The sequence below is a fragment of the Hippocampus zosterae genome, unplaced genomic scaffold (assembly GCF_025434085.1).
Source record: "Hippocampus zosterae strain Florida unplaced genomic scaffold, ASM2543408v3 HiC_scaffold_173, whole genome shotgun sequence".
Lineage (NCBI taxonomy): Eukaryota > Metazoa > Chordata > Actinopteri > Syngnathiformes > Syngnathidae > Hippocampus > Hippocampus zosterae.
Genome location: NW_026262798.1, coordinates 5,374 through 26,166, shown reverse-complemented (window position 1 = coordinate 26,166; position 20,793 = coordinate 5,374). Strand labels below are relative to the sequence as shown.

The 20,793-nt window shown below is 57.2% G+C and overlaps 1 protein-coding gene across 1 annotated transcript; it reads right to left on the bottom strand.

The window, feature by feature from the left end:
* Positions 1-10,415: 10,415 nt before the first annotated feature.
* On the bottom strand, positions 10,416-11,150 carry LOC127594502 (solute carrier family 25 member 43-like). The gene has a single exon (XM_052056365.1). The coding sequence runs from the start codon at positions 11,148-11,150 to the stop codon at positions 10,416-10,418; it is 735 nt and encodes a 244-aa protein (XP_051912325.1).
* Positions 11,151-20,793: the final 9,643 nt, after the last annotated feature.

Below are 20,793 nucleotides of genomic sequence, written 5' to 3'. Positions count from 1 at the left end.
GCTGTCTACGAGCCGATCATCGAACTGGTCCTCCTACAACGGCATGCCGAGTTCAACTAGGAAGAGATTCTAAGAAGGTTTAGTGAGGCGGTCTTCCCGGACGACCTTTTCAACCGGATGCTCGGGATGGCGGTCGGCCTGGACATCTCTCTCAAGCACAGAGCCAAACAGCTGATCTTCGTAGAGACGATGCTCATGATCCACGATTTCGCGGGCAACCGGCTTTCCAAGCTGCCGGAGCTGCCGGCAGTCGTAGACTCCCTAGAGACGATTTCCAATGTGCTGCGGATTTCCACTATCGACGAGCAGGCGCACTTATATCAACAGATGCTCGACCTCCTCGAGGAAGGCGAGCTAACCCGTGCCCCGCTCGTGCTAATGGCTCTGGTAATGCGGGCCCCGGATGGCCGTTGGTCTCCAATCACCGATCAACTGAGCATGCTCCGAGAGACCGCCGTCCAACGAATCGCCAAGCTGCGAACCAACCGACAGCTCAAATAGCTAATAAAAAAGTGGGGCGGGCTACTGGTGAAAGGACGACCGGACCCCGAACTCAGCTTCGGGTCGGCCTGGCCTCACCTGCGCTAGCTGTCAATGCCCTTCTCCTACATGACGTGATGATGTGATGCATGGATCATCCGGAATGCCTGCTGCCCAGAAGGAATTGCTTGACCTTCTTGCCCTTGATCTCTTTCTTGTAGGCCCTTCGCTAGTCCAGGATGGTAGCTGGGTCTGCGACGGTCCTTCGGTAGAGGACGATCGCGCTGAGGAAGATCAGAAGGGCGATGTGCTCGAGCACCCAGACCAGTGCCATGACCTGCACCCGCCCCTTCGCTGAGATGGGTGGGGCGGCCAGCTTCCCGTCCTCCAGGACATCTGCTGTCAGATCGGCAACGATCGCAAGAGCATCGCCGAGCTCACTGCCGACCAGCCTCTCCCCCCGCTCATACAGGTTGGGCAGGATCTCAGTGATCTGCTCGGAACTGAACGCGAACAGGGCGATGTTGGTAAAGACGGCCACCAAGGCGATAAACAGCAAAATGCGCTTCCAGAAGCCAATCCCCACAAAGACTTTTGGCAGGCTTTTGCGGTAGACTTTGTCGAGTTTGAGACGGTCGTGGTACTCCTCGATTTTGTGTGCCAGGAGGATGAACAGCGGGGCCTGCGGGAAGCTCGAGGACAGCATGGTCAGGTAGCCGAAGTTGGTCACGATCTCGAGGTAGTCGTCAAAAGACTCGTACTCGGGCTTGCTCAGGTAATCCTCAACCTCCCGCTCAAGGGAGTAGGCTGTTTCCTCACTAACAGAGAGCCTGGCGACCCACTGCATGGCGATCGGAATGGCAGTCTCAGTCAGCACCCTCCTGACCACATCCATCACAAAAAGCATGACGAACTGCTCCTGAGCCCCTCGATGTCGAACCTGGCGAATGCGATGTAGAACATATCCAGGAAGGTGATAGCGAACTCGAACACCACGAACTTTATGATTATGCTCTTCTCGAAGTCTTTGTGGCTGAGGTGGCACTCGTCCTTTGAGGTCTGCCGGGCGATCGGCCTCCAGAGGTGCTCGTCCAGGTAGTTTAGCACTATCGTGTGCATCAGCACTGGGATGTACGCCCAGTTTGACGACGCGTCGAACATCGCGGAGGGGGCGGCCAGTTCTGCCAGCCATTCCACCCGGATGAGCTTGTGTCGGGGGTCCACCATCCCTCGGACATTCAGTGACAGCACCAGGAACAGTAGCGTGAAGAGTGCCAGGGGAACGATCTTCATGCAGGTGTATAGTATCAGGACCGCCTTTCGCTTGGTATTGAGGAATGGGCTTGGCAGCCCTGTTATCGGACTGATCTTCTCAGGCGATCCTTTAGGAAGATGCTGCACCTGCCCCTGCAGCCGGGCCCAGCCCAGATCCTGTCCCTGCTCGTGCACCCTCCAATCCCAGCGCTACTCTTTCTCGGTCTGCAAGAAGAACAGCAGTCCGCAGACCACCACCGCCATCCCATACAACGGGTCAAAAGGACTGTCCTTGACGGTGAAGCCCATCGCGTAGTTCAGCAGGAGAGTGGCCAGCCCCAGCCCTGCGGGCAGGTACAGCATGTGGTTCATCCTCTTCAGGAACTTGAAGTAACTGTGCACCTATTCGCTCATGGTGGCGGGCTCGTCCCCCTGCCAGTTCTAGAGACTGGCCTCCGAGAAGGGCAGGGCGACCAAGACGACCGTTTCCTCCAGCAGCCCCTTCGCTAGAGGGTTGACCTTCCCCTTTTCCTAGCGCACTAGCCTCTCATACTTCATCTTGAGCAGCTCCTCAGGCGTGAAGATATCCAGCACATGAGTGACTTTCTTGTCCGTGACGAATTGCGAAGCCTTGTCAGGGTTGAAGACCGACAGCTATTCCTGCTCACGGATGCGGGGAAGGTCGAACCGTGCCAGCAGGAATTTTAGATACTTGATCTCGAGTTCGTTGGTTTAGGAGGCGAGGCGGGCCTGCAGCTCGTGGCGGGTCATGTTTGAGGCTTTTCTCTTGGGCTTGAGAATACGCAGGTGATGGGCTTATTCTAGCAGGCCTTCGTTAGAGAGCCGCAGGAGGAACCTGCTCTTGGAGGAAGGCAAGGTGGTCACCTCTGCACCGCGGGCAGCCAAGTGCGTGAACACCTCCACAGCGTCAGCTGAAGGGAGTTCGGGGGTCAGTTCGAGCACGAAATCGAAGTCCTCAAGGCGCTGCATGATAATCGAAAATCAGTTAGTATGAAAGCCAAGACCATGGCGATCCGGAACCTGGAGCATGAGAAGTCAGAGCTGCTGGTGGCGCGGGCCCGGGAGCGGCAGGAGGGCGGGACGCAGCAGGACCTTGCCCTGCAGCTGAATCGGCTGTTGGCTGCCCGGCAGGCTCGGGACAAGGAATTCGGCATGCGGGCCGCACAGTCTCAGCAAACCATCCAGGTCCTCAGCGAGGAACTGTCCGCATTGCGGATGTCCCTCCGATAGAAGGAGTTCCAGTTGTCGGAGCAAGTCGAGGAGGAACGAGGACTGGCTGCAACCATGTCCCGCCGTGAGGACTAGCTGGCCCGGTGCTACCTGCAGGTTCAGCACCTCAACTCCGAGAAGGTGGAGCTGGCAGGCGAGGCCACCCGTCTTCGTGACCTGGAGCAGGCCGGCCTCAAGGATCGTGCACAACGGCTCTCCTCCCTGCGCGCACTCGAATAAACCCTCAAGGAGCAATAGGCCCGGCTGACCGACGAGCAGGACCTGGCCCTGCACAACGAGCTGTGCGGCAAGCAGCAGCTCGCGGGCTAGCTGGAGGACAGCTTGGCATAGACCGAAGATGTGCTAACCTTCCAAACCAACGATTTGAAAGTAACCCAGGCCAATCTCGATGAACTCAAGGAGGATTTTCAAGAGCTGGAGAGGAGGATCGCGGGGCAGCTGGCGGAAGTGGACAGGCAGAGATCGAGCTGCCAGCTGTACCACCGGCAGCAGGAGGCTGAGCAGGAGCGGAGGCAGGTTTTGTTCGAAAGTGCTGTTTTCACCAGCTCTGTCATCCCTTGAGAAGTCGATCCGGGCACTCGCTGCGGAAGGCGAGCTCGAGGCGGAGGCGGCTGAGCAGCTGGCCGAGCAGAACGAGCAGCTGCACCGGAGCAACCACGGGCTGTGCCGGGACTGCCAGCTGACCGAGCGGCTGGCCTCCCACCTACAGGAACTGAATGGGGGCCTGGGGGGCTTGCTGGCAGGGTTCGAGAGCGAGGACCGACAGCTGTAGCAATACTTCCGGGCGAAGACCCGGTGATGAATGCATGATGGGTCAGATTTCAGCCTTCCAGTGGGCATCGTAGATTTCCTTGCGGGTGTCGGGGATGAAGTACATCGGCAGGTGGTTCTGGTTCATGGTCAGGAACGTTATTAGCCACTCCCGGATGCTGTCGGACACCTCGCTGGGCAGCATGCTCTTGGCCTCCTCGAAGAAATGCCGGGACATGAAGTTGCCTTCCTTGGCGTGTTCGGAGGCGCGGATCATGATCCGCTCGCAGGACTGCCCCATCAGGATGTCCTCCTTCACGCGGGCCTTGAACCCGTCGAAGTAGGAGTGGTACAGCAGCATCGCCCAGTTCTCGGAGAGGAACTCCGCCAGGTTGGGAATCAGTCCGCTCTCGAACCGGGTGGTCAGCTTGTTCAGATACTTGACGGACAGCCCCACGAAGATCAGCAGGCTGGGCACTTGCACCTCCTCACTGCCCAGGTAGCTGACACTCTAGATCACATCGTTATGGTCCAGCACGAACCTCATGTAGTGCCCATGGAAGCCCTCGATGTTGTCAAGCACCAGCTGCCGGCGCTGCAGCCCCTCCTCCTTCTCGCGCTGGTAGACCGACTTGTGCTGGGCCCAGCCGATCTTCTTTATGTGGTAGAAGAGCATCCCGTCCGGAAGGCAGCCCCCCAGCCCCACCGGGAAGTGCAGCTTGGGCAGCTCCTCAACCGTGTAGTTTTCGGTGGTCAGGTGGGCCAGGTCCAGCATCTCGAGGATGTGCTTGCTGAGCTTGACGCCCAGCTCGCGGCCGTTGTACTTGTCGAGGCGCAGGCTGCGGCCGATCGAGTTCTTCTTGTAGCGCTGGCTGAACTCGCAGATCTTGCCACAGGCGAACACTTCATTCTCGGTGGTCTGGAAGTTCGACTTGACGATGAGCCGGCCGTTGTACACCAGTCCGTTCTCGTGGATGATGTGGAAGATCTCGAGGTCGATGTCGACCAGCCCCGAGGTCACGAAGAACTTGGACCCGCAGTTGATTTCGTGCCACTGCTGCTGCTCCAGCTCCTCGATCTCCTTCTCAGGCGAGTTCTCCAGCTGGTCCTCCAAGTCCTCCGAGTCGTTTTCGTAGCCCTTGTTGTTGCCCATCTCCTCCTGCCTTAGCTGGATCTCGATCTTCTTCTCCTTGATCTTCTTCTCCAGCTAGTCGTAGTTTTCTGCCTTCTTGCGGAACACGATCTCCTGGCACGCCCCCTCCTCCGTCTCGATCCGGTAGTAGTTGAACCCGTCGTAGATGTCCACTCCTACCTACCGGAACCGCGCCAGCACCAGCCGCTCGATGTTCGGGTCCTCGAACATACTCGGGTCGTTTATCAGCCGGTCCTCCTCCTCCAGCCGCTCCTCGTTCGACCCGAACTGCGTCCTCCGCTCGCGCGTGGCTTGTGGCACCACCAGCGTGATGAGCCGCGGGTCCACCCCGCGATTGATCAGCCCGCTGATGAACACCGCGATGCTAGGCGTCCGGCCATACACGGTGATGCGCTCAGGCTTCTTGCGGCGGGTCAGCGCGTGCAGGTTCGAGCCTCTGCCCAGCCCCCTCGCGAACTCCTGGTAGAGGTAGGGGTCATCGATGGAGTACACCCCGCGGATGTGCTTTTTGTCAGCGTAGTGCGGGGACCGAGCCAGCCCGGCACTGACCATGCCGAGGGTCTGCAGCTGGGTGTCGATCAGGCCGACAGCTATGACCAGGATGTCAAAGGAAAGGTAGGCGTTCTTGTCCAGGAGGATGCGCTTGCCCTTCTTGTCGAGCTTGACCATCTTGGCGTCGTAGACGGTCACCCTCGCGTCGATCATCAGGGACTTGAGCTCCTCGAGGGTGTAGTTCGTGGTGAGGGCCCGCAGGAGGTCCCGCTCGGAGGCGGCGTGCATGGTGATGAGCCCGCCCGGGGCCAGCAGGACGATGTTGGTGAAGTTGACGTCCTTGAGCATGAGCAGGCTCTCGATGAAGGACAGCCCGGTGTCGGAGGCGCCGACCACCACGATGCGGGTGTTGTTGCTGACCTTGCGGGCGCTGATGTACTTCTTGGAGATGAAGGACAGCGAGAAGGGTGCTTCGTCCTGGTCGAAGGGGTCTCGCTGGCCATCGACCACGTGCTTGGTGCTGACCCTGCGCTCGAGGTCGGCCTGGTCAAACTCGTAGTCCCACTTGCGCTTGAGCAGCTTGGGGAAGTTCATGGCCTTGACGAACACCAGCTCGTCGAAGATGGAGGGGAGGAGGGTGCGCTCATGCACCTCGAAGTAGAGGTTGGTCTTGTTCATGAGCCTCATGATTTCCTTGAGGATGAACCTCGTGAACTTGCTGAACAGGGGGTTCAGGATCGCATGCAGGATCTTCGAGTGCCTCTCCCGGGGGTGCTCCTTTATTATCAGGTGGTCTTTCAGGTTGAAGTGCGACACGTAGTAGTCCAGGTTCACTGCCTTCGACATCACGAACAGCCCGATCACCTCCTCCTCGCAGAACACGCTGAACGACACTTGCTTGCTGTCCACCCGCCGGATCGAGTCCTCCACCTCGGCCTGGATCGCCTCTGCCCGCACCAGCCCCTCCACCATCCTCCGGGCGGCCGGCAGGTCCCTCGGCTCGGCCCTCCGCACTTTCAAAGAGTCGCCCAGCAGCGAATCCCTGTGGTATATGTAGAGGGTATGCTCGAAGGTCGAGTTTTTCTTGTGCGGCACCTGAATGAAATTCTGCAGGAGGGTGGACTCGGGCACGCTGAACGGCTGGGTCAGGATCACGTAGTCCTTGTCCGGGAACAGGCTGAACGCGAACGGCAGGAAGTCGACGCTTCGGTGCTCGAATTGCTCGTCGATGCAGAACAGGATTATCACGAAGGCGTTGTAGGCGGACGCAGGGATGTGCTCGGGCAGCTCACCTGGTACCAGCCCCTCCAGCTCCTTCAGGTAGGGGTTGCCGCTGGAACGCTCGGTGGTGGGGGGCGCGGACTAGGCCTGCGACTACTCCTCAGCCAGCTCCTTCTGCAGCAGAGGGGACCGGACCTTCCCAATCTTGCAGAGCACCTCGTCATAATCCTTGAGGGCCGCGAGGGCGCCCTCGAACTGCAGCCAGTTGGTGACCCGCAGCTCCACATCGACCATCTTGGCAGGCTCGTTGGGGTCCTTCTTGTTGAAGATGTTCTTGCCACCGATCTTGCGCTCCTCACTTTCCTTGACCTGCACCTGGATGGTCTTCTGCTCGTAGGTGATCCCCCCGAACGCCTCCAGCATGCTGCTCAGGTTTTCGGCCACCGGCTGCGGCACGCTCATGCCCTAGGCGGTCATCTTCTTGCCCAGCGTCAGCATGTCCACGCTGAACTAGTCCACCATGTTCCCGTCCTCGTCGCAGAAGAACATCACCAGCTGCTTGCGGAAGCGTTGGACCTCCTGTCGGAAGGCGGTCCTCAGCTCAGGCCCGATCGAGGTGAACCTGTTAAACGCCGAGTCGAACGGACTGATGTCGAAGTAGGAGGGCGGCCGCAGCTCCTCGTCCTCCTTGCGCTCCTCTCGGTTGCGGCGGGGCCGGGAGGTGGCCTTCTTCTTCTTATTCGGGCGCCTAAGCTGGGCGTTCTTCCGCTCCTCGAGGATCTTCTTGGCCCAGTCCTTCCAATGCCCCTCCCCGTACATGTAGTTGCGAGGCAGCCCGAAGAACTCGAGCGTCTCGAGGAAGAAGTCACTGGGCGAAAGGATGAAGGTCTCGAGCTCGTGGTCGTAGTCCGGGAACTCGAGGAAGATGGCGGTGGGCGAGTTGAGGGCGAAGTCCTTCATCCAGCGGCCGATCATCTCTGCGACCTTCTCCTGGTTGAGGGCCTTGATCTGCTCCTCGTTGTTCTTGAGGCTTTCGATCTCCAGCTTGATTTCCATCTCCTTGTCGATGCAGTACTGCTGCAGGCATAGTCGCTGCCCGATGATCCTGCATTTGTGCTGCTCGATCCGCAGCTGCTCCAGCTTTACCTTGCGTTCCGCCTCTGCCTCTGCAGCCTTTGCTTCCGCCAGCTGCGCCTCTCGCTCCCGCACGGCGTCCATGTAGTCCTCCTTCAGCATGTTGTCGTAGAGGCCCAGTTCGAAGCAGCTGGACAGCAGCCGGTAGTCGATCTCCGTGCTGATCGACATCAGCCCGACCGCCTTGTCCCTGATCTGTCCGACCACCGCCTTGCCGTCTGCGTCCCCTCCACGAGTCAGCCTCCGCGTGAGGTTCTGAGTGGCGATCAGGTCCGCAATGAAGAACTCACCATACTGCGAGGTCAGCACGCCCGACTGCTTGTTGAAGATCTCGGCCAGGTCGTCATGGTCCTCCTCCCGGGCCATCCGGATCTCCATGTGCTCGACCACCATGCTCTTCGATGAGTAGTAGAACTCACTCTCGTATGAGATACCGACCAGGCCCTTCAGCACGTCGCGGTCCTGCACCTCAAGCTGCAGGAACAGTTCCCGCAGCCATGGCTCGGCCAGGGCAGCGCCCTCCCCTCGGACGGCCTCCCCTCGCTTGAGGAACAGGACGCAGGCCAGCTGGTTCTGGTCGTTATAGATGTTCTGCATCACCCGCTCGAGGATGAGCAACTCGTCCTTTCGAAACTCAGGGGCCACGAAAAAGTAGACCAGCCACAGGGAGTTGCGGGGGGTGACGGACTTGCCGCCCAGGCTGCAGGCGCGCGGCAGCCACTCCTCCCAGTAGTTGTCATGCCTGAAGTCATGTTTGCCCCGCAGCCCCTGGGGGTAGTCATTGAAGACCGTGCAGCCGATGATGCGCTGGCTGCGGTCGAGGATGGTCACGCTGATGTACGAGTTCTAGAACAGGCTCAGCACGTCGGGGTAGTTGTACAGCGAGTCGTGCGCGTCACGCACTGACTCGTCAGTTACAATATTCCGGAGGTGGTCCACGTCGTCGTTGTCGGCCCGGCGCACCAGGAAGTCGATCGACTCCGCGGTGAGGTTGCCGATGAGGCTGCTGCTGCCTTGGTTCAGCAGCGAGCTCGAGGCGTCCTGCTCCATCCAACAATTATTATTAATGTCCCGCCCGCCTCACCCGACCAGGATACGCTTCAGAACTGCCCCGTAAAGCATCCCGTCCGAGGCCCCCAGCCGGCCCAGCAGCAGGTGGCAGTCCCGATTCCGCCAGTCCTCCTCCAACTCCATGTTGCAGACCGTCACCCACGTCTCGACCGAGACCCGGGTCCCGAGCATCATCTTCTGCAGGGTGGCGAAGGATCCCGTGGTCAGGCAACCGCGGATGTGTCTCTGAAAGTGCTGTTCCGCCTGGCGATAGGCGTGTACCAATTTTTGAATGGTGATGTCTCGGAGCGTGATGGTGAAGGGGTCAAACTCTCCGCCCGTGAAGTGAAGCTGATCAGCCCGTAGCTTTATGCCGTGCTGCTCAAGTGCCTTGCCTAGCTATTTCCTGAGGCTGGGGTCTTGCTTAGCCATGGCTTCGAATCCCCTACGCATTTCTCTAAGCTCTCGGTCAAGGTCGACCTGATTCCTCACTGACAAAAAGAACCCTTTCAAGTCATGGCTCAAGCCACCAAGCCGGCCAACCTTCGGCTTGGCCGCAGGTTGGAGACTGGCTGGCCGAGACGCTTGGCTGCCAGTGCTGGGCTTGCGTTCACACTGTTCCTCCAGCAGGGTGGTTTTGATGCGCTGGTAGAAGGTGGCTTTGGGGTTGGGCTGCAGGGCTGCCCTGATCTTGGTGCTCAGCTGGTCTATCGAACTTAGCCTATCTCGCAACGGCTATGGGTGATGCTGGGCGGGCTCGGTTATGGATCGGTCGTTGCGCTTAGGGCGGATGCGGTTGCAGTTCTGGGTGGCTCGTTGCTTCTGGGGGATTTGGACAGGCCCGCACTTGGATGGATGTACGCGGCTGTCCTGGATGGCGGGCTTAGTCTTAACCGGCAGTCGGCCCTTCGAAGATGGTTTATTTTCCATAACCAATAAAACTTCATCAAAATATATTTTATTTGAAGATCAGATAATCAATCTTCATCATCACTTGGCCCGTATTTCATGTAGTCCTTATTATCAACGATCTTAGGCTCTTTCATCTTGCTGAATGACTCGAATTTCTGGACAGCCTTCAACTTAACTAGAATCTTCTCACCCAATCTGCGTGTCTCATCTGCCCACGTTCGAAAGCATCGATAATGAAAATCAGCATCATCTCCATTTTTCTAGCTCCAAAACTTATGCTCTTCATAAGACTTCCTTGTCTCAGCCCTAGCTACATCTTGTTTCTGAATCAGTAACTACATTTCTCCCCTCAACTGATTAGCTATACTCCTCTTGATCTTAGAGTGTTATGAAGATCTGATCTCCTTCCCATCATGACTCTTAAACTCGATGTTCTTCTGTGACATTCGAATTGTTATATTAAATCAGTTAGGCCAATTTTTGAATCTCAACTTCTAATTAATTAAAAACAAGGGAGGAGTCCCCGAAGGGGGCCGACCATCAGACAAAATAATCAAGCCGAGGTCCATCTTATGATTAATCTTATTGGCACACCTCACTGGGCCTGCGTCCAGCCGTACGACCGCAGCCAGGAGTATACGGGGAACCACAGCAGGCAGTTCCAGCTGTTCAGCAGCAACTTGCCGACAGTCCCGCGCATGAACACGAGGTAACCGTGCTACTGAGCCATCTTCCGCATCAGCGCCCCCACCCGCAGACTGTTGGAGTCACTCTTGAGCAGCACGTGGCGGGTCATCACGAAGTCCAGGGGGTTGGTCAGCACGGTGGCCAGGGCAGTGCTGGCCAGCACGGTCGCCATGTTCTCCGTGAGGAAGTACCGGAACATCTCAAGGAACTGGAACTGCAGGCCTGTGAATGACAACGCGCAGACGATGTAGATATGGCTTGACTTGTAGGGCCTTGCAAGACCCTCCTGCCGCACCACGTTGCCCATCACCTGCCACACCCGCCCTCCCAGCCCCGGTTCACCGCTCTGGATACGGGTCCTGACCAGGTCGAACGGCACATTCACTACCAGCGAGAGTGCTTCCGCCACGCAGGCGACAGCTAATGGAAAGGCCATCTTGAAAGAGTCCACGAGCGAGCTCTTCTCGGAGTTGAGGCGGTCGACTAACTGACTCATCCTGAACATGAGGCTCTCGTACACCCCGAAGTAGATGACGCTGGGGACGAAGGCGGTCATGGTCGACAGGGAGATGCCTCGGAACAGCTGCCTGGGGCCTTCTTCGCGAACGATCTTCTGGAAAGTCTGTAGCAGGGTGAGCGGCGTCTTCTGCACGCGCATGCGAGTGATGACCGTGTCGAGGGGATAGCTGAGGACATCACCGGCCAGGAACCCCAGCGAGGACAGACAGGCGATCAGCCAGGGCCTGAATTCCTTGTCCTCAGGCATTTCAACTGCAATCGATTACGATCATCTTCCGAAACAGCTCATCTCTTCATATGAAATGTACAGTATCTGGTCGGCCTGCGCATAACGGGCATGAATGTCCCCCATCTAGTCCTGCACGGTCAGCATCTTGGTTTTTGATTCGCCATGGGCCTCCAGGACCACTGAACTCTTCTGGTTGCCTATGGCCCCCATGATGTGCACGATCAGCTTGCCAAAGGTGTCTTTCTTCTTGACCATCAAAATATCGGTTTTCAAGGGTGGCAGCTTGCCCTTGGGCTCGCAGATGAGCGGGACCTTGCCAGGATAGCTGGTCATAAGGGAGATGGCCTTGTCGATGCGGTTGGTCTCGGTCTTGGTTTGCTTGAACTTGAACAGCATAAAATATGACGCTCGGGATCATTCTGCTGGGTATGACAGCATTTGCTGCTGAAAACATCAGCAGGGAGTTCCTGAACGTCCACTTCAAGGGCAACTGGACTCCCTCACCCGTGCCGGCCTCACCAGACCCCCTACCGCAACTACTCCCATCCCGGCAACCTCCGAGTGCTGTTCGAGTACGTGAATGACGATGACTACGTGATCGAGCACCCCTACGTCAACCGCATCACCCTCGAGCTCTTCAACCCCAAGTTCATCAACGCCGAGGTGGTCACTGTCACGGTCCCGGTGCCCCTGGCCGGTGCGGCGGGCTGGATGGGGCAATCGTCAGCCCGACTCGATAGCTTCTACAAGGAAAAGCGGGTGTTTCGGGAGGACTGTCTCGTGGAATTCGAGTTTGGACTGGCTTCTGATGTTGACTCGCTTGCCCCGAAGTAGGCCAGGCTGGAGGCCAGGCTGGCCAGTACTGCCTGCGGGTTCGAGCTTCGAGGCGTGGCCACACTAAACAAAGTTGCAGAACAGGCCACCTTCTACGGGACGTTCCTGTCAGTGGTGATCGGCCTGCAGATCCTTTGCTCGATGCGGCTGGCGCAGCACATCGAGCAGTAGGGAGAGGCGAACAAGTACAGCCTGGCGACACTGATGCTGTGCAACATCCAGGACTTTTTCCTGACCATCGGGCAGTTCCAGTTCCTGATCAGCTAAGAGCAGTTCTACATCTACCTGATCCTGCCGCTGTTCCTCTCTGCGGTGCTGGCCCTGCTGTTCGACATGAAGCTGGTCATGCTGGTCTGGCGGGCCAAGTACGCCCACGAGATCCAGACGCCCGAGCAGTTCCGGCGCAAGCTCACGGTGTTTTACCTCACCTTCTATTCGATCATGGTCGCATGGATCGTGGTGGTGTTCTTCTTCCGGTATGAGACTTGGTGCCTGCTGCTGCCCAGCTTCGTGGTGCTGCCTCAGGTGGTGTATAACGTGCTACAGGGCAACCGCTGCAGAGTACGTCCTTAGTACCTGCTCGGCTACCTGGGGTTGAGGCTGGCCCTGCCGCTTTACCAGTACGGTTGCGAGGACAATATCTACCTGCTGCAGCCAAACTTCCTCTACTGCGTGCTGGCGGGGGCTGCCTACCTCATACAGGTGCTCCTGCTGTTGCTGCAGAGGGTCTGGGGGCCACGGTTTTTCGTGCCGAGGTGGATGCTGCCTGGCTACCATTAGTACTTGGTCACCATCCGTCTGGAGGAGGGGCAGGACTGTCCCATCTGCATGGAGGAAATGCTGCGGGATTCCTGTCCAGAACTCGAAAAGCCATTGCTTAGCGGGCTGGTGATGCGAACCCCCTGCGGGCACATCTTCCACCCGGACTGCCTTCGATCCTGGATGGACATCCGTCTCGAATGCCCATCCTGCCGCAAAGCCATCCCCGTCGAACTCTGAAATAATGCATCAATCCATGCTACACACGATCCCGCTCGGCAGCACCCCTCCGACCGAGAAGTTCGTGGATGCCAGCACTCTCCCCTACGAGACAGACAAGGACCCATTCACGCCTCCTGCGAGGCCACCCACCCACGCCTTGTACTACCGCGGCTGCATGTTCAGCTGCAGGGCGGTAGGCCATTAGCTGCTCGCGGAAGTGAGGTCGGTCGAGGCGGAGCACTGCCACTATAAAGTGAGGGTCAAGGCCAAGCAGCCAGTGTTAGCGGTGCGGTTCATCCGGAGTACTTTGTACTACCTGTAGGCGGGGAGGAACCTGATGGCGATCAGCCTTGAAGATCTTTCTGTTGAGGCGGTCAAGCGGGTGGGATTCGAGTGCAGGGGGGCTTGTGCGCTGGCTGGCGAGAGGGAGTTCATTTTGGCGGTCGATTCGGCAGGCAGGCTCGAAACAGTCACCCCCACCAAACGCGAGTCCCTTCTGTCTAGAGCCAGCCGCATCCTCCGATTCGTGCAGTCAGACCAAATCGCCAGCCTAACCACCGTCGGCAAGCACATTGTCATGGCCTTAAGGACTACCAACTCGTCAGTGATGTTCCACAACAGTCTGGGCAGCCAACATTCCTAGTACTTCCAGCTGCCGGGGCGCATTTTCTAGAGCAGTTTTGAGCTTTCAGACTTTTTCCTTGACGAGCTGCCGAGCGACCGGTTCAGTGTATCGTTCATGGCCGCCTTTCTGCTTGAGGACAGGGTGGTGGTGGTGCAGTGTGTGGTTCGGGTTGACTCGGACAGCAAGGTCGGACCGATCAGCCTACAGGACCTGTAGCCTAGCAGTCATCCCATGGACATGTCCTTCCACATCAAGCACGAGATACTCGGAAACTACCAGTCAATCGAGTTGACCTACAACGGGCTATACTACTACAACTCGGCAGACCAACTGTCCTTCGTGGCCTTCGCAAACCCCTTCTAGGAACTTACAGTAAGAGGTGGTCCCTTCATACAGCTGCAGCTGCTGAAGGTAGGAGAGAAGGATGACCAAAAAGTAATGATCAAGTCTGATTCGACATACTATGTGGTCAGGGCTGCAGGCGAGTTTTAGGAATATGAGACTTTGCCCGAAATAGGCTGGAGGACCTCCAAGGCAGGGCTGTTTTGCAGTCAGCCGCCCAGAGGCGCACCTCTCGAAAAGGTGATTAATGGCAGCGAGGCCCTCTTCAACAAGATCATCGAGAACTGTTCGCATTTCCCTCAGGTCAGCAGCCAGAACATCCAGCATGAAGACTCCATCACGGTCTGCTCGCACCTTTACAGGGCTGTCCTCCAAAACCTAATGAAGGTGGTCAAGCAAAGCCATTCCATCTCCAGGCTCAAGCAGCAGGTACTCTACCAAGCCGCCGCCATGCTAACAACCGCAGAGGCCAAGCAAGGCCTGCTCTACGACTACCTGCAAAGTTCAGAGACCGGTCTGCTGCTCGGTGTTAGGTAAGGCTATCTCACCGATAAATGGTTCAATCTAAACCTGATGGCCATCCAGCGCGACATCCTTCGGCCTGTTCTTGGCACTGCCTCGAAGCAGACTTTCTTCAACTCTGAAAAATGTGGGTTCCTGGAGTTCCTGGCCTCGCACTATCCTGGTCTCGTGGATGGGTATCTGGAGATGGCTCGGCCTCTGCCCTCTCAGCATTTGGTAAAGGCATTGCAGTATTGTAAGAGGCCGGTGTTGGTGCAGCCTATACTTGCGGTTGCTGCCACCACCTCAAGACAGATTTTCGGGGAGCTGGAGGTACCACCCCAGGCGAAGGCACTGGGCCAGGCTGCAGAGCTGCTCAGCCTCTGTTGCAGTGCCCACAAGGACCAACTCAATCAAGGTTTCCTTCGAAGAGGCTGCCGCTAATTCCACAGGGTAGGTGAACACCTACATTCCCAGGACTAATTCACCCTCGAGGATGAAACCTTCGAACTGCTCAGGAGCACCCCTCTCTAAGAGATCGCTGGGATGGTCAAAGAACTGGAGCAGGCCGGTTGGTCTTTTAAGACTGAGGTCAAGCTGAGAGACATCGCTCGGTTTCTGCTGTCGATGGCTGACCCTGCTTGCTATGCTGAGCTGGCTGACCGCAGGCTTTACTTTGAGGTGCTCGCCAGGGTGTCCAGTTTCGCGGGGGGTCATAGGGAGACGTTCTGGGAGGCGGTTTGGCGCACGGTCTCTTCCTAAAACGAGTTGCGGAATATTCGACTCTGTGAAGAATCATTCGAACTGCTCAAATAATTGGGCTAGATACCCCCATCCCAAGCCTTCTTGCACTGCGTCCAGCTTCAGAAATACGAATCCGCAGCAGTCCTGTCAAACGACCATACTCAAATCACGAACCTGGTCTACTACCTGCTGCAACATGGCCAGCCAGCCAGTCTGAAAAGCATCGCCTGCCACCATGATATTTACGAGCCTGTCACCCGCCACACATTGCTTTTCGAGGGCTACTAGAAATATCTGGCGAGGGTCAAGGATCTGGGGCTGAGGGATGCATGGGAATCTGTGGACTTGCTGGTCGGGAAGAAGTTTTACTAGGAGGCCAGGAAGGAGTTCGCCCGGGTAAAGCGATCCCTTAGAGGGCTGGACCGAGACCGTTTGCTGGCAGTGGTGCAAGACATGACCGAAGAGGCCGCCAGACAGTGGCTGTCAGAGCTGCTAAGATGAGCAAATTAATTCATGTCCAAAAAGAAGAACCCTTTCGCAGACCGCAAAAGGGTGGACCCTGCCGACCACACCTTCCAGGGCGGCTGGTTCGAGACCATGATCAAGAAGCCAGGCTCCATGAACAACGAACAGTTCAACTTCGACGACTGCGAGAACTGTGACCTGATGCTGCTGGACGTTACTGCCCAGGTGTTTGTCGACGAGTGCAGGGGCTGCAGGGTCTTCATTGGGCCCTGCGCAAGCAGCGTATTCATCCGAAATTGCAGCAACTGTCAGGTCCTGGCTCTCTGCAAGCAGCTGAGGCTCCGGGATTGTCAGGATTTGCAGATCGCCTTTTTCTGCGAGAGTCAGCCTGTCGTTGAATCCAGTAAGGGCATCGAGCTCAGCTGTGCGCAGATTGGGTATGGAGGGATGGCCAGCCAGATGGAAAACGCTGGGCTTAATCCTTGGAATAGCAATTGGTGGGATGTCCATGACTTCACGCCCGGCACACCTCCGAACTACCGGCTGGTCGGTCCCCGAGACACTCAACTGAGGGGGCTGATGGACAGTCTCGAGTAGGTCCTGATCTGCGTAGGCCTCAACCCCCAGGACTCCATCCTGCCTCTAGTCTCAGGCCCCGCTGAAGGGGTTCCCCAAGAGATCGTGATGTCAAAGAGCAAGGGACTGTTGGACCGGGTGACAAAGAGCAGCGTGCAGATCTTCAAGGCGAGAGAGCAGGAGCTGGATGAAATGATCCTTGAGAGTCTGCTGGGCCGTGGGCTGAAGCCCGACTAGAAGGGTAAGCAGGTGTTCCTGCTGGTCAACAAAGGCAAGGGAAAGGCCTTGCCTGGTACGATCATCCAGCAGGTCGAATTCGCGGAGGAGATCATCTTTGTGCCTTTCAAGGACGAGCGGGATTGACTAAGGATTTAATTAACTAATAATTGCGATCATTTATTTTTGTTATTTTTAGAAATATTGTTCTTTGAGCCTACCTTGAAAAATCTTGATGGAAGGGTTGAATATTCCTTTTTAAGCTTGACTCCGACCTGGTCGCCCCATCTGACAATTTTCCGGCTGTCAGCAAGCTTAATCCCCTATATTTTCAGAACGCCTCGGTTCGCCACCGTATTTTCTAGAGTCCGTTCTTACTCTTCGCTGTTTCGATCAGACTGTAACGATGGAAACTGCAGTTCATTTAGCCACTCCTAGTAGGCTTTCGGAACATCAATTGAACTGAGCAGCGGAGTATTCGCAGCCAGCCGAAGCGCCCGCGCCGCACTCCAGCCGAACTCCGCCATCAGATAGACCGCAAGGGCCACAACCACCGAGCAGTCGAGTTCCCGGGCATAAATCATCACACAACCCCCAGCCTATAATCCATCGCCAATAAACTCATAGACCTCCTGGGCCACCTCCCCCGACACTCCCTCCCCAAAGTCCACTCGCAGGTACTAGAGCCCGTAATTAGCAAAGTGGTAGGCCACCTTGCCCCCGGTGGCCACTAGCCTGTCCACGCCCAGCTTGTGAAGCAGTTCAAAGTTCTGGTGAGCCCGGCACCTCGGCAGCCAGGTGGTTGCCCACCAGCAGGCCGTCCTTGACCCTTGCCCAATTCTGCATTATAATTCAACCCCCACTATAATCTAACATTAAATGGCGATTATTAAGGGCTTCGGTTTCACGGTAATCAATTTAAATTTAGGTACCAGGACACCCCCTCCCTGCACGAGAGCTAGGATTAGCGCTTGGCTTAGAGGTCCAGTTCGTGCTTGGTTACGCCCATGCATGCCAGCACCACTGTTATCAGCAGCTTCGCTGATAGTGCCACCCCCAGCCCCCCCAGCACCACACCGAGGCAGACCTCCACAGTCAGTCTCGCCAGCTGCTTGCTTTCCGCCCTGATATCGAGGATCAGCAGGGTCAGGGCCGCAGCCAGTTCTGCGAGCTGGGACAGCATCGTGACGAGGTAGAGCACGCGGTTGTCTTTGCCCACGCAATTATCGAGCAGTCGGTCATGGTGGTCCAGCTCGATCACTCTTGTCCTGCAGATGTGACAGGCGTAGGTGCGGGGTGGGTCTGGGTCGATGACTGCTTCGGTGCTGCTGGGGGTGTTCAGAGCGTGCTAGCCTGGTTTGTTGTCCTCCAGCTCCATGTCGGCCAGTTCCTCAACCTTTTTCTCGATATGGGCAGCCGCCCGTCGACCAGGCTGGTAAGCCTAAAACATCTGAGAATGCAAACTTGGTGCCCACGGCAGTCTGGACCACCGCCAGGGCCAGCAGCACCAAACTGCGAAAGCCGGGCAATTCATGCAGAGTAGGGGCCGCGATGAACACTGCCAGCAGCAGCAGGAAATGCAGGCCTTGGTATACGAAAAGCTACATTAAAATGATCATTTCTTGCGCTTTCTGTGGCGCTGCGACTCAGGGAGGGTCTGGTTGCCCTGCTCGTAGAACGCTGTCAGCAAGTGCTTAGCACGGTCCGCCAGCACTCCTCCCGTGGTCGGGTAGCTGCCCAGGTTCATGATTGACCCGGTGCCCCCGAACCTCTCATTAAAGCACCCGAAGACCACCGCCCCAACCCCCGCCAGCTCCAAGGCATAAGCGCACATGATGCAGGGCTCGACTGTCACGTAGACAGTCATCTCTCGGAACAGTCGGTAGTCCACCTTTCTGTGCTCGAGCTGCTTGATGCAGAGGATTTCGCAGTGCTGAGTTGCGTTCTTGCTTTTGTTGGTGGCGTTGTGGCTGGAGGCGAGTGTGCCGTGTTCGGGGTGGTGGAACAGGCAGGCGACCGGCACTTCCCCGGCTTTCAGGCCTTGCTCGGCCAGAGCGAGGGCCTGCTCCATGAGGGGTTCATGGGCAATCATGAAATATCAGGTCGCTGAGCAGACTCGCTTGAAAGGCTTGGCCTTCCTGAGATGCAGCATGTCCAGCCTGCGAAGATGGTCCTTCTGCCAGGTCTCGATCAACTCCTCAGTCCACTCCACCTCCTCCAGCTCGGGCAGCTGCTTGGACTCCTCGCGGCATGCGCTCTTTTCCTTTTCCAGCTTGTTGACCCCTCTGACCTCGATATACTGGGCCTTGGTCAGCAGCGTCTTTAGATGGTTGTTGTAAGCCTGCAACTTCTCGACCAGCATGATCTCGTTCCGCTTGTCCAGGAAGAACCTCCGCCCTTGCACCGGCCCCTCCCTCCCGCGGAAACAGGTCAGCTGGTTCGACGTCTCTTTCAGGGCTGCGTCCAGCAGCTCCCGGTGCTGGTCGCGCAGGGTCATCTTGAAATTCGAGCTGAGAGTCTCCATCCGAAAGAGGTAGTGCAGAATCTTGCCGATTTCAGTGCGGTAGGCATGCCACTGGCTGTGGTCTGACTTGGGCTTGCCTGCAGGAACGACCTCCTCGATTAGCTCGAGCCGCTTGACACTTTGCCGCTCGGCCCGGGATACCGCCTGCAGCTATTTCTCAGCAACCAGCTCCAGCTCATGCTGCGTCTTCACCCGAGTTTCCAGCTTATCGATCACCTCTGAGGTCTTGACCGTCCTTTTCCTCCGCTTCATGGGCTCTTTCTTGTCACTGAAGGTTATCCTTGATATTGTCTGGTCTTTTAGTTGGTTGTGCACTCTCTCGAATTACTGTGCAGACCCGCACACCGTGTAGCTGATCACCTTGCCCTTCGAGTCGAACTCGGGCCCTCCGTCCACCCGGTTGTGCTGCAGGAAGGCGAACATGTTGTTGTTGCGTGGCTGGATGCTGCTGATCAGCACCTGCTCGCCCGGCTCCAGAGCGGCCTTCCTGCGCAGGACCTTGAGATGAGCTGGATGCCCCGCAGTGCGAGGACGGGGCCGGGCTACCAGTTCGATCGAGTTTTCTTGGGCCGTGTCAATAGAAGCCTCGAGCCTTGTGAACATCGGTCTCATAATTTGTGCTAACAGTTACGATGTACCATGCCACGGCGATCGCGGAGGAGCAGCGGGCCAGGGCGGCCGTCCTCGACAACAAAATCAGGCAGGCCGAGATGCAGCGGATCCAGAGGCTGTCTGAAATCAAGGAGTGGGCCAGACATGAAAAAGACGAATTAGACCGCAACAACGCCATATTCGAGGCCAGCGTCGACTAGTACCGCGCCCAGTTCGCGAAAGAGGCCGACAGCGCCCGCTAGGTCCTGCTGAAGATCCACACTGAGGACAGGCAACTCAGCAATTTCAAACGAGAGTTCATCAAGATCGTCACCTAAAAAGAAAGGCAGGCCCCGAAGCCCAAGTCGGAGAGGATCAGTGCCGCCACGAAGAGCAAGCTCAGCGAGTTTATCAGTAAGTGAGCATTGATTCGAACTCAATCCGCCAGCCTTCGGATCAGGGCCGCTGCTTGCTTGCCGGAGAGGTTGCTGAAGTGATGCTCTTTCTCGCCGGAAGTTAAGCTCAGCTCGAAAAGCTGTAGTTCGCAGGCCCTCGCGTCTATGGCGGCTTTCAGATCCTCGATCCTTTGATGCACCCATTCCAGCTCTTCTAAAGCTCGCACCCTCATTTCAACATACCCGCAGCCACTCTCCTCACTGCCGATCAGCTCCTCCAGTCTCCCCTCGATATCGCTCCTGTAGCTTTGCAGCTGCTGAACCTGTCCCTGCATTAATTATGGGCAGGCCTTTTAAAGAACGCAAGGCGCACTCTGCCGTGCACTTCGACGACCAGGAGCGCAGCTCGTTTCTGCATAGCTTTATTGGAGCGAAGAAGAGGAGACGCGAGTTTTTTAAGAAGAAGGTTGAGGAGCAGGCCAAGGTCGAGCGCAGGCTCGAGAAGGCGGAGCGGAAAAAGGCAGTCCGAGAGCAGATCGAGAAGCTGGAGGCCATTATGCAGGCGGACCAGCCCGCCCCTCGCCGAGGAAATCAACAGACCGTCCGAACAAGGGCCGGTGAAGAGGTGCAGATCGAGATTAGTGAGATTTGAGGATACATCACTCCCCACCCGGACTTTCTGGGGGCTCGTTTTTGTGCTAGCTGCCATGCTGACTGCCCTGCCGACTGCTGTGCCGACTGCCCTACCGACTGCCCTGCCGACTGCCCTACCGACTATCGGCACTGGCCTTGCCCTGCACTGGCTCCTTAACCATACTGTCGCTGACCCGCGGTCTCAGCCTGAACCCCTTTTTGAACCTGCCCAAG